This window comes from Lepisma saccharinum, chromosome 5, assembly GCF_977018435.1.
Source record: "Lepisma saccharinum chromosome 5, izLepSacc3.1, whole genome shotgun sequence".
In the NCBI taxonomy this organism is placed as follows: Eukaryota; Metazoa; Arthropoda; class Insecta; order Zygentoma; family Lepismatidae; genus Lepisma; species Lepisma saccharinum.
In genome coordinates, this window is record NC_139233.1 from 101264192 (window position 1) to 101278392 (window position 14201).

Here is a 14201-nt window from a genome sequence, read left to right on the forward strand (position 1 = left end):
GAAAGAGAGCAGCATCTGCCACCACCGCCCAGGGTGGCAAAATGACTAGCGCTGGGCCTGAGTTTGGAAATATTATATTATTTAATTGGGGACATACGGTGTGTCCCAAAATAATGTTTACACTTTTTGAATGTTAATAACAGACTATTAAATATGGCATGACTGGACTTTTTGTATTTGAAACTGCAACGCCTATGTTGAATGGGTGTGAGTGCATGTAGGCATTCTGTTGTTTTTTAGTTCCATCACAGTCTACCAGTTAGTAGGCATTAGTGTATACCAAATGACAGAGGTGAGCAATTGTCTTTCGAAGAACTTAAGAAGTGTCGAATATCCATGCAGATTTCCCGATTTAGATTCCTTCCTCCCTGTGGGGAACTGTGCGCGACAAAGCCACAAATATGCGATCGAGACTACCTGTGCTTCCCTTACCATGGAAAACATATCTGCTGGTTGACGATCTGTTCAGCATTGCAGATGATGTATTGCAGCCAATGGCATTCATTTTGAACATTAATAACTTTATCCTTTTAAGCCCCGATCATGTGCTGACCGATGGCATTTTTGGCCACAGTCCCGGTCGGTTACCTTGACCAATGCAACAGAACCTTTTTTTGTGGCCAAGCAACCCTGTTCATTTTTTATGCTCGTGACTCGAAGTGCATGGAACTTGAAACCAAGAGTCAATATGCATCGACAGCGACGTATTGCCAACCCATGTCGGAAATAACTCGTGTACTTCATTGTGCTTGTTGCCCACCCTTGTCGAAAATAACTCTTGCACTTCATTTTTTCATTTTTTTCTTCAGATGGCAAAAGGCATTAGGAACAAAATAAATATTGAATTATAATGTAGACATGTGGTTGCAAATAGTACATAGAATTTGTTCCTGCGCCATGTCTCAACAGGGAGGGGCAAATTTTGTCTCTTCTTTTTTCAATTTTCACATTTGAAGCCACGAATAATAAACAAATACATACAGATAGCTACACTTTGTCTATTCTATGTCAAAGTACATTTTATTCTTAGTAACATATTTCTTGTTTCACTAAATTATCTGCTATACAGGGTCCGTTCTGAAAGTATCCGAACTTATTTATTTGCAAACAATTTATTGACGACAATTACAACTGCTGTCAATATTCTTCAATGTAGGCACCTTCAGTCTCAATACAGCGAGTATACGTAGCGACTTTTCCACTGTTCACAGCAGTCCTGGAATTCCTTGACTGACACCCTCTTTAATGCTGCGGTCGTGGCAGCTTGAACCTCTTCATTTGATGCAAAACTCTTCCCCTTGAACACCCTTTTGACCTTGGGAAACAAAAAGAAGTCGGCCGGTGTCAAGTCCGGGCTATAAGGGGGATGAGGCAGCATTGCCACGCGTATGTTGGCCAAAAACTCGCCTACCAACAGCGCCGTGCGAGCCGGCGCGTTGTCATGGTGAAGCACCCACCTGTCGGCGATGTCAGACCGGACGCGCGGGACCCTCTTTCGGAGACGCTTAAGCACTGTTTTGTAGTAAGCTGCATTCACGGTGGTCCCAGCAGGTACAAACTCTTTGTGCACGACCCCCTTCATGTCGAAAAAGACAAAGAGCATTGTCTTCACCTTTCATTTTGACATCCGGGCCTTCTCTTGACGAGGGGATGCGGGGGTGTGCCATTCTGAACTTTGTCTCTTGCTTTCGGCGTCATACTCGAATAGCCAGGTTTCATCCCCGGTTATCACTCGGTTGAGAAACGTTTCTTCACCGTCCACACGTTGCACAATTTCACGGGCAATTCGCACAGGACACTGCATTTGATCATCCGTCAAAATCTTCAGAAACATTTTTGCACAGATTTTGCGCATGTTCAACTTTTGGGTAACAATTTCAAAAACTTGCGTTTTCGCCAGTCTCACCTCCTCTGCAATCATCTGGAGACTTAAACGCCTGTCTTTCTCTAACAGAGCTTTTACACGGGCCATATTTTCCTCCATTTTTGACGTGGATGGCCTCCCTGAGCGTTGTTCGTTATCGACTACCTCCCGTCCTTCCTTGAACGCCATGTCCCATGTGTATACTTGCGTGCGGGACTTCACTTCCTCACTGTAAGCCTTCCGTAGCATGGTTAATGTCTCCATAAAGTTCTTTTTTAATTTAACACAAAATTTCACAGTGTAGCGCTTTTCCAAAGTGCGCTCCATTTTCACCAAATCCACCAAATGCAAATTCTCGACGCGACGTTTTTTCCGTGTACACAACACGAGCGATTGCACCTCAACCACTGCTCGCAGGCAACTGAACGAGGCCTTGTTTTTAAGGTTAAGGTCCCCACTGCCACCTGGCGTAGCTTACCCAAACCATCGACAGATTCTCGCGCTGCACTGCGGACAGTTCGGATACTGTCAGAACGGACCCTGTAGGAAGGAAGCTATAACGATTTTTGCTGCTAAACCTTACAAAACTAGTTTAAATGGCCTGGAACAGAGGTAAAAACTGCATAAGCGCCATGGGACTTGAAAGGTTAAGGCATGCGACAGCAATAAAAGTTCACACTTGCTGTTATTAGTGCTCTTGTTATTAATATTCAAAGAGTGTGAGAATCCACGCTATCGTGAACTTAATTAAACATTTTTTGTTCAGGATATCTACTTTAAAGGTCCATACTATTTTGGGACAGTCTGTATATACTGGACGCACTATTTGTTGCAGATATCAGCAACTTTGCTACAACAAAGATAAACTAATTTTGTTGGTTTAAATGAAGATAGATTTACAATCAAGTCTTGCAATAAAATGAAGAGCACAATTATCTTTTGTGCATAGGTAGTGTAACTATATGATCAAAATGATAATTAAATGAACTTTCTTAATATGTATAATATATGACCATTTGTTAATTTTAAGGATGTACACACACACACACACACACACACACACACACACACACACACACATTTCTTACTTAACCTGAAAATAACAATGACTACTAGTCTGCTTGCTCCTCCACACCTTAACTCATACATAATGGCTACTGGCAGCCCCAGACAGTTGGTTTTCTGTATAGTTCACTGGAGGGGAACTGGGTACATTGAGCAATTCCTGCTGATAATGGAGGATACATAATCATAATCTTTATTCATCCGTTGACCCATTTTGCATGGGTATGGATTTCGTCAGATACATGAAAATATAATATAAGCTAAGTTATACAGGCTATTACAGTATAAGAACAAAAATTTTTACATGTGATAATGAAGTTTACATAAGTTGTACATTATATTCACAATGTTAAAAACAATGATAAACAATATACTTGCAGAATATATATATATATATATATATATATATATATATATATATATATATATATATATATATATATATAAATATAACACACACACACACAAATAAGGTAAATTCATGATTTTTTTAAAAATATTTTATACATTATACATACATATAAATGCATTATTCTTTCTATGACATTTTTGAATTTCATTGTATACTTGATACTTGTACCCAGTCTAATTTAAAGTTCAATAATTGTCGTACAGAGCTCTGTCTGTGAGGTAGTTTTTGATTATCTGCAATTTTTTCTTTAAGGGAGTTGTATTTTTTATCCAAGAGGGAAGGTGGTTGTGGAATTTTAAACCTGAAGAATGTGGTGATCTGTCTGTCAGAGTTAATCTGTTAGTCTGGATATGGAAGTTTGGTCTTTGTCTTTTATTATGTCCATGAATTTCTTTGTTTCTAAATTGTGTTTTGTCATTAAGTACATAGATAATAGATTTATTAACATAGAGCGAGTACAAAGTCATAATTTTGTTTTCGCGAAAAGCAATTCTGCATGTGGATCTGGAAGGTATTTTGCATATAAGTCTAACAGCCCTTTTCTGTAGTGTGAACACTCTTTTTGTATGTACGTGAGTTCCTGCACCACTTTCTACAATTCTTCATGTAGTTAGTGCAATCAGGTAGCTGCATTAAGTGCTTGCTAACACTGGCTCCCTTGGGACCTTATGTCTAAATTAATCATGGCTCAATACACGATCTTCATGTGTCTTCCATCCTCCCCTACCATTCAATTAAGGTATCTCCTTTGCCAAAGTGGAGAGGATTTTTATGTGTGTGTGTGTGGGGGGGGGGGAGGTTTTTTTACGACTTATGCTTTTAAGAAAATGTACCTGTATTTTTGTATTTTATCCTTGCCTTCATTTTATGCAGGCCCTAATTCATTTGAGATCATAAGTACATCTTCAGTGCCATAGTGCAAGTTTTCAAGTGACCTCCATCTGCAGGTAAAAAAGCTGGGCTTTTTGTGGAAAAAACAAAGAGAGTACAGCAGAACTTGTATACAGTGACTATTCTAAAGTGGTAAACACTCCTCCGTCAGTTCATCCCTGCAAAAGCAGATGAAAAAACTTGTAAACTAAACAATCTTGTATCTTCAATATACATTTCTAATATGACCAATGCTTCAAACAATTTTCCTCTCTGTCTCTCCACTTATTTCTTTCCTGAGGCAAGCAAATTCTCTTCACAAAAAAGTGATTGATTGATTTGATTTATTTTACTTCGCTTTTCTGCCACTTTTGGCTAATCTTAAAAATAAGCATTAAGCCAGGATTCGAAACTGGGCCCTTGGCATCATAGCGTGCCATGCTAACTACTCCGCCATGGAGGTTAACACCAAAGAGTGATTTATAGTTTTAGCAAAATTATCATGCATTTGATTCTTAAATCAAGTTTCACATATATGTGTGTGGCACTATCTGTTAACGTTTTAGGGGTATATACAATATTTCAACACAGGTATACACAACCTTTTGAAGAGTTCCTGATATCTCATGATAAAATATAAATAATCAGGGGTCCACGCCTGGGCATGAGTGTTACTTTGTGAGTATTCTTGCATCAATCACTTGCTGTTGTTGCTTCCTTCAATTTCAGTGTTAATTTATTAGTTTTCATTCATTTCCTTACAGATGATGAACAAATTACTATCAGTGGGATATTCAACAACATGTACCTGATGCTGGAAGAGACAGAAGCTCTCGTAAACTACAAACTACATGGATGGAGAGTGTTAGTTCATGATGCAAGCGAATCACCTGTCCTAGCAATAAGGACACATGGTGCATCTCTGTATCCAGGCTGGGGTCGGGAGATAAGACTCAAATTAAAAAAGGTACAAAACTTTATGTATAAAACATTGTGGTCAAGCGTGGACTTATCTCATTTTTGATTTGATAATCTGGACAAAACTTATCTATTTTTTGATTTGACATGTGTTATGTCCTAATATTTATGACATAAACAGAAATAAACATCTCAAGATTGGAACTTCATAATTAAATATATTAAAACTTGCAACAAGGTGGATTACATTATTAAAACTTAAAATCATCCATAAGGATATATAACAAGATGCATAATCATTGCTAGGCACAGACTATGTACATTGGCCATAACTGCTAGTTTACCATATACAATAATAGATTTTATAATATATATCAATCTTCTCCCTTTCCAGAGAAAACAAACTTATGAGAGGTAAAACACTCTTGTCCTTTTTACTCTGAGATTTCCTTCTTCCCATCGAACTATGTCCTAGACCAAAACTATTCCCTTGCTTCTTAGATGAACTGGTTCCTGGATCAAGATTATTTCCTTCCTTCGAAAACTAACTGATTCCTGGACCAAGATTAATTCCTCCCTTTGAAGACGAACTGGTTCCTGGACCAAGTCTGCTCACTTCCTTCGAATATGAGCTACTTTCTTGCTTCGGAGACGAACTGTGAGCATTGTGTTCGTCACTGTCGCTTAGTTCCTGCCGAGGCATTTCATTTTTAATTGCAGGATATAAATATGCATGATATGCACTATCGTCATATTCCTTAGGTCTTTCTGACTGATTTGAATCTCCTCCAGTTTCATGAAGAATCTTTAAAAATGAATAATGTACATTTCTGTATGTACCACTTTCTACATCTCTCACTTTATACACAGCAAAACTGCATCTTTCAATAATCTCTCCTTTCCGATATATCTTTCTTTCAGGGCAGTAATAATATACTTTACTTCCAATTGAGAATTTCTCACATTCGTAATGAACATTTTTAGTGTCATCTTTAATGATTATATTACTTGCAGTGTCATAAGAAAACGTTGATGAACTTGTAGATGTTCCAGTTGCTGGCAATGAAGTATTTGATATCGGTGTCCATGATATAAATTGCCCTTTTGCTGGAGCTCTTGCATTTGTCTGACAAGCATCACATTTTGCAACAAAACTTTCAATGTCAGAAGTCATTTTAGGCCACCAAACTAACTCTCTACAAATCTGTTTTAATCTTACTACACCAGTGTGCAGACCATGAATTTGAGTTAGAAACTTCCATCACAGTGTCTATGGCAATACAATTCTATTTCCCCACATCAACAATCCATATTCTGTTGACAGTTCCAGACGTTTCTTCCATAAAGGTACTGCTTCCTCATTCTTTTGTGAATGAATTCCTCTTGGCCAACCATTCTTAACGTAAATTATTATTTTAGACAACAATTCATCATGTGTTGTATGTTCCTTGATATCCGATATTCGTAACGGTTGTAACTTTTGTTCTAGATCTGCATACGCTGTCAAAACCAAATCTGATTGTAATTCTTCAGGTAGTGGTAATCTTGACAAAGCGTCTGCTATTGGAACTTTCTTAGAATACACTATTTCGTAATTCAGAGATGCCATGAATATTTTCCATCTCTGCCAACGTGCATTGTGTTGCATTGGCACTGGTGTATTCGAATCAAGCAATGATTTCGCAGTCGTTGAATCAGTGTATATTGTAAATTTTTGACCTGGCAAATATAAGTAAAAATGCTTAACAGACGAAACAATGGCTAATGCCTCTCTTTCTCACTGACAGTAATTTTTCTGAGCAGGTGAAAGTGTAACTGAAAAACACGCCACTGTTCGATGCTTGCCATCTATCTTGTGTCCTAATCGTCCTCCAACACCGTAATATGAACTATCCGTTTCTAGGATTAATTACTATAATTCTACTTACAGTAGTAATTATTTATTTTCTTTAATCCTTGTCGCCATTTTGTTATGTCCTAATATTTATGACATAAACAGAAATAAACATCTCAAGATTGGAACTTAATAATTAAATATATTAAAACTTGTAACAAGGTGGATTACATTATTAAAACTTAAAATCGTCCATAAGGATATATAAGAAGATGCATAATCGTTGCTATGCACAGACTATGTACATTGGCCATAACTGCTAGTTTACCGTATACAATAATACATTTTATAATATATATCAACATGTTTTAGTGTTGCAAACTTGACTGGTTTTGTTATTAACATATGGAAGAAATTGTATTACACATTGACAGGTTCTATATGAGTTTCCAGTGCTTTGTAGTGCTATTGCTTCATTACTAGGCTCCAGGATTTTATGTCCTATAAAACTGTAAAATATGTATGTAATTATGCCATAAAAATTGGAAATATGTCAGATAAAATTAAAAGTAGGTCAGAAAATGTAGAATTATTTCCAGTAAAGCCAAAAATATGCACAAGAGTACTTTCGAATTTCTCATTGTCCAGAAAGTCAGTATTTTCCAGGGAACATCAACTAGGGTGTTGGTTTGATTTTGATTTTAAAATCTTGGGTGCATCAGCACTAAGGCTATTTTGCACCCGTCCCACTATACAGGGGCCAACCCCTTACCATAACTAAAATAGCATAACTGTAATGCCATGTTGTAACTAAAATCTTTAAAATTTTCTGACTTGTTAAAAGCTGAGGCTGCAAAGAGGCACTCGGCACATATAGCGACAAAACAGAGGACAACACACAGAATTATACTGGCCATAAGACCAGTCCCCAGAGAATCGTTAGTCTACAGTCCAGGGTGTACTAACTAGGGTGTTAGTTTAGCTGAAGAATATAGTGGGGAAAATACTGAAAGTTTTGTGAGGTTTACTGCAATTATCCTAAGTTCCATGTACTATTATGCCAGTTTTATAACGTTGTGGAAACTAAAGAATAATTAGCAGCTTGCTACAGCTCTGGTAGGCAATCAATACACAACAACTTTTAAAGGCAGATCTTAACTATGTAGAATCTGAAGAACAGCCCACGAAATTTTTGTCAGAACATGTTACACTTAATATTATTTCCTTTTCACAATGCAACAATCTGTACACACAAGCAACATTTTAGGGGGATTTTAAGTACATAGAATTTGAAAAATAGCCTACAAAATTTTTGTCCAAAAACAAGTTAGACTAAATACGTTTCCGTTCCCCAATGTGCTTACAATCTTGCTGCAGAAGTTCCTGTACATGGCATTCTATTCACTCGCACTGCTACACGCTTATATGTGCCTGACTCAAATGACAAGTGATGTACCAAATGTTATTTTTTTTTTAATTGTTGTGAGAAGCGAAAAAAAGGTAAAGAAATGAGAACAATTTAAACTTGTTTATGGTGATGGTAGTACCCGCACAGCAATGAACAATGACTGAGAACATTTTCCGTCCATAAAGTTTGCACAGCTATCAATTGTCAGCGGGATAAAAAAAAGGGGGGAGTATCATTGTTCTGTACTAGTTGGAAAGAAAATATGGCATATGTTTTTATCCTGCCATCAATAATGTAAACTATCCATTGTGATTCAATTTAGTTGGTTCATATCCCATTTTAAACTGTAGGTCCAGAAGTAAATTGTCTAGCTATGTGAACTTGCGGAATTGTTTCTAGGTAGTAGAAGGGGTCCCTTTTTCACTGGAATTTCTCAATGACATATATAAGTTGTACATAGGTTAGATCCATTTAGACTCCATCAAAACAAACTCCTAGTTATGTCTGTGCTGGGTATTTTTCTCATGCATACAATATACTAGGATGGACTGATATGACATTATTTGCAACATGCAAAACACTCGGAGAAACAAGAGATTAATTACTGGTGTAATTATGAACACTACCACAATATGAGGGGCTAGGATTTGCTCATACTGCAATGCTTTATCCATAATCCTAACTTTAACAAAATATCATCTTAGAATGTAAAAAAATGAATGGCAATAGTAGCAGTTCCAGTCTAAAAAAAAGTGATGGGACATTATGAACTGTGCTTGTATCAACAAAACAAAAGCTGTTTGGTAGGCTTTGTTCTCCAATGGGCTGTTTGTACCACAGGGTATAGCTTTTACTTTCTTTTACTTTTCCAGTTCAGTGAGGTGGTTCAGACTACAGGACACATTGTCACATTGTTTTTCAATATTGATAAATACTGTATCCTACCCAAGGCGTTGGGTAAAAGTGACAAGTGCTATTATCCTGAATATAACAGGAAGCAGAGAAAGGAATGCACAATAAGGATTTTGTCTTAAAGGTGACTGACTGGAGAGTTGGGGAGTGGATGGTTGGCGAGTGAACCGGATGGTGATAGGATCGGGGATGAAGAGCACAAGGGTGTGAGAAGATGGAGTTCTGACAGGTGGTCAGATGTGTGATGGTGACAATTGAGAACACTAAGTTGCTGACCAAGTCAGTTTATTAAGATAAAAAAAACACTTAACGGGTAACGTTTCAACCCTATATCAGGGTCTTCCTCAGAGGAAGAACTAAACTAAAATGATGAAATATACTACACACAGAAAGATTACATATACATAGCAGGGTCACTAGCCATACAACAACAAATCAAGTTGACAGTCCTTATCTAGGAAGATTTCTCCAAAGGAATTAAACATATCACCTCCTGACAGTTGTTGACTAATGGGTCTACTACACTGACAGGTGATTGACAGGTCAAGATTAGCAAGAGTATGTATGTAATCTTTCTGTGTGTAGCATATTTCATCATTTTAGTTTAGTTCTTCATCTGAGGAAGACACTGATACAGGGTTGAAACGTTACACGTTAAGTGTTTTTTTATCTTAATGAACTGCCTTGGTCAGCTTAGTGTTATTAATATGGAAGCAAGGCTTAATTATATTACAATTGACAATTGAGATGATGGAGAGGACGGTCTGGGGAAGTAACCTACATCCGAATGAGAGGCAGGTAAAGTCCTTTGCCTAAATACGTCCATATCAATACAATCGTGCAGAGTATAAAACCCATTTATGGTACTTATCAATTCTTGCCATTCTTCTCGAGTGCGATCTCTCGCACATCATACTTTAGGCCAAGGGAGTAAAGACCTTGGGAAGATGATTGATGAATAGGTTATCCACCTAGGAGACGATCCAGGATTTCTGGTTCGATCGTGACGCAACAATAAGTTTGTGTTACGATACCATTAGACAGCATTTTGGAACTAAATTTAATGTGGAAATGTGTCGCCAGTAATTTTAACATTTAAATGGGAAGTATAATACTTCAAACTACCATTAAGCTACAATACGTTTTTGTTGAAAATTGGTATGCTTCAGAAGTGGTTGAATAGCATTTTCAATTCTTTAAAATTGCATGTTTGGACGAAATGGGAATGGCTTACAGTGTGATAAAATGAAAATCCCCATTTTGTCAAATTTCCTCCACTTTATTCAACTAAATTCATATTCTTTTAAATTACATAATTTAAATTATTGTTTATACTTTTACTGAAGTATAGAAGTATAGAGCAGTATGATTCATAATTCCATCACTCTGTATACTATAGCATGGCACTATATCATTGAATCGCCTTTTTTAAAAATTGATTATATTCTGGGATTCTTGACACTGAAATGCATTAACCTAAATAACTTTGGCAGCTTCTATTTAAGATCGTTTATTGAAGCTAATATATACAAAAAATTGCAAAAATGTTTTGAAAAACAAGTCTTGAAGGATGTAAACCTATTTACAAGATTAAGTTCATTTCAAATCATTGAAACTGAACTTCGTAGCAGGGATTCATAAGGGGAGGTAAAGTCATGGACTATGACATCAAAATTTGGGGGGGGGGGATTTTTCCTTTAAAATAATATAAAATATTTGTATAAAATATATGTATAAACAATTTTAGACCTTGGTTGCAATATGTGGGATGAGACAAGGGAAAGGGGAAATCAGATGCATTTTCTTAGTAATTAATTTACTTCAACTGGTTCAGAGTTATTTTTGCTGCTAGGTGCACTGTATTTAATCATCCGATAGATGAAGAAAATGAAGACTATAGGGAGCAAGTAAAGTGTTGCACATGTAAAAACTGCAAAAGCTGTAATCCCAAATAAAAGTATATAGAAAATAAGTATTGTATATGTAAAGTTTCGTGTTTCTGCTTTGTGAATTGGAGGTTTTTCCATGTTCACCATATCCATCATGAAATAAAGTAAAGTATTCAATGAAGTTTTAAAAAGTGACTTTCACTAATAGAATAGTAGTAGGCACTCTGTCCTAATTAAATACTTTATGGTGATTATGAGTAAAGGGGGAGGTGCTTCTGGCATCTATTATAAAATATTGTATTGTGTTTTGTGAGTACTTTTGTAATGATGACATCTTCCAGTACTTAAAAAAAAAAGAGCCTAGGTTCAAATCTGGCTTAGTTTACATTGAAGGAGTCACGGAGTTACAAAACTTTCCACAAACTGGGGAAAAAAATTGACTTCAAAATTTTTAATTGAGAAGTCTATTTGTTGTTTTCTTTTCACTGTTTTCTTTTGCAATCCATTAGTGTTTTCAGAGGGCTGCATATCGGTCAGAATCGCTTACTAGGCCCGCCTGGCTGGTCGGGTGGGCGAGTAAAACTATAGACCTGAGTTTTGATCCGTCAAGCATCGAAAGCCCACAGGTAACTGGAAGGCCTTGCAAGACGAAGCTCATTCCGGTTTTGCACAATCTCCAGATACATGTCACGCAGTCACCGTTGCCAACTTTTCGATTCTAAACTTTTCTAGGAGCACTTAAAATGTTCATCACTTTTATCAATTTGAAATTGCAGACATTTATTCCTTGCTAGAAAACGTTTGTATCACTCACACCAAGTGGCAGCGATTGGGTTCCAAAACTAAGGGGCCAAGGTGCAAAAGTGTGTGGGGGGGTGGGGTGGGTAACGACAGTTTAATTTGCAAAAGTTTAAAAAAGTCAGGGGGGGAGGCAACTGCACTCTCTCGGCCCCGCCCCTATTGCCGCCACTGCTGACACCTGTAAAGGAGTACGAACCAAGTTTTGTAAAAAGTGCCATCGTAAATATTTTGGACTTTGTGTTACTGGTGGTTGTTCTACATTATACTTTTGCGGAGGGGGGTGCTCCCCTATGGCACAGTGGTAGTGTCATCACCTTGTAATCAAGGGGTACCAGGTTCGATACCTGGTGGAGGCACATGGTGGTTCGGATACCACTTTAAACTGTAGGTCCAGTCCAGATTAGCCTTATTGTGCATAAATTGACCAAATAAATGAATCAATCAATCAAACAGATTTTCTCTCTGGTGTAATTTTGCCAATTCAATATCCGAATTAGTTGCTCAAGATCCCCCCCTAACACTTAGGCATGATGGTCCATAAAATGGAACATGAAATCAGAATTTGCATTATAAAAGGTTTTTGAATATTGTCATCTCTTTCAACAAATCGTCGTTCGCTCATGTTGTTGTAACACCAGTAAGCCTTGTTTACATGATATGAAAAACTCAATATGCTGACCAACGCAGAAATTTATTTTATTTTAAAACATAAACTAAACGTAACGTTTCAACCTTCTAGCAAGGTTTTCTTCAGACTCTGTACCCAGTACAAAAAAAAGTTGTTGCTAGTTATCTAGTTCTACAGACCGCATTGATAGTAATACGATGCAAAATATAATTATTGTTAGCTTGTATCTTTATACGGGTGCAAATAGCAGGCAATGCTATTTACACATTTCAACAAACGAACAACGTAAAAATGAAACCGAGAGGAGATTTACGATTTCAAGACCAGAAAGGTGACATAAAATGAACAAGACACAAAAACCTATTTGAAGACCTTTGAAACAAATTTGGAAAATATGTGGTAGTTGGTTTGACATAATAATGACACTAATTTGAGAAGTTACAAAATCTTAGGTGCAGTGGCTTAGCAACATATCGCGAGGTCCTGGGCGAGATTAGAATTCAAGGCCCCATCTGTTCTTTAAGTTTGAAATATCAATGTGAATCGATATACAGTCATCAAGGAAACGTCAGCAAATTATTATATTTATATAATAGCCTATAATAATAATTAATTTCTGACGAAAATTATATTTAATAGTACGCGACAGAGAAATTTACACTTGGCAGAGCTACATTAACACGCTGCTGGAATTTTCATTAACCAAGGCAGTAGTAATAGTACGTTTTTTAAGATGTTCTTTAGACAGTAAGACATCTGAAATATCCTTAAATATGCTAAATTTTCTTTAAAAAAAATCAGAAATACAAACCAAGAACCTTTAAATATAACCTATATATTATTTAATGAGTCCTTCTTTGTTTCCTCATTTCAAAATTTGTAGGATGTAAATGTCACAAACCATGGCTTAAGTAGAAAATATCGAAGGACGCACATAAAATGTCTGTGCTTGATAGAGCAGGTGGGAGGGGCTGCGCTAAACCACAATCTTGTCTAGGGGCCCAAAGTATCTACCTACTCTTCGACACAATCGGTTTCAACATCAACAAATCATAAAACGATAGTCATTTGCCCCATAAATGTGAAATCTTTGGTGTAATCAATTGATATAAATAATTTGACTTTTTTAATTAGCAATTTTGACTTTGTTGCACATCAATTGTACCAGTTTACTTTGAATTTTAGGGCTTATATGATAATAATAATTGTGAATCTCATTTTGTTGTTACGTCTTAATGTTCTTGTAATATTAAATATTTGACGCAGTGGCGTAACAAAATCGCAAAGTACGTGTCCGCAAGAAACAAATTTGGGTCCCTCAAGTAGTCAGATTCTTCCAGGAAATTTATGTAATTACTTAGAATGGCTGGTTGTGGCTACACTTACATTAATAATTATACAAATCGATGCTCTACCTCTGAATTTTCACATATTACAACATATTAGTTAGCCAAATATCAGCTGCCATATTTATTTACAGTTTAATGAAAATTACACTATTTATGGTTTAACGTGATTAGTATTTGTATATTATTCTATTTAAAAAATGTGCTATTTTTGCTTATAAAAATTATTGAATTTTAAATCAAGGGAAAAGGAA

The 14201-nt window shown here is 36.5% G+C and overlaps 1 protein-coding gene across 2 annotated transcripts in view; it reads left to right on the forward strand.

The window, feature by feature from the left end:
• Window positions 1-14201, forward strand: part of LOC145987951 (acid-sensing ion channel 1B-like) — a 144656-nt gene that overhangs the window by 113041 nt on the left and 17414 nt on the right. For both annotated transcript variants that reach the window (XM_083122791.1, XM_083122793.1), the window contains exon 4: window positions 4976-5178. In XM_083122791.1, the coding sequence (XP_082978917.1) occupies window positions 4976-5178 (203 nt within the window). The remainder of the gene's footprint in view (window positions 1-4975; window positions 5179-14201) is intronic.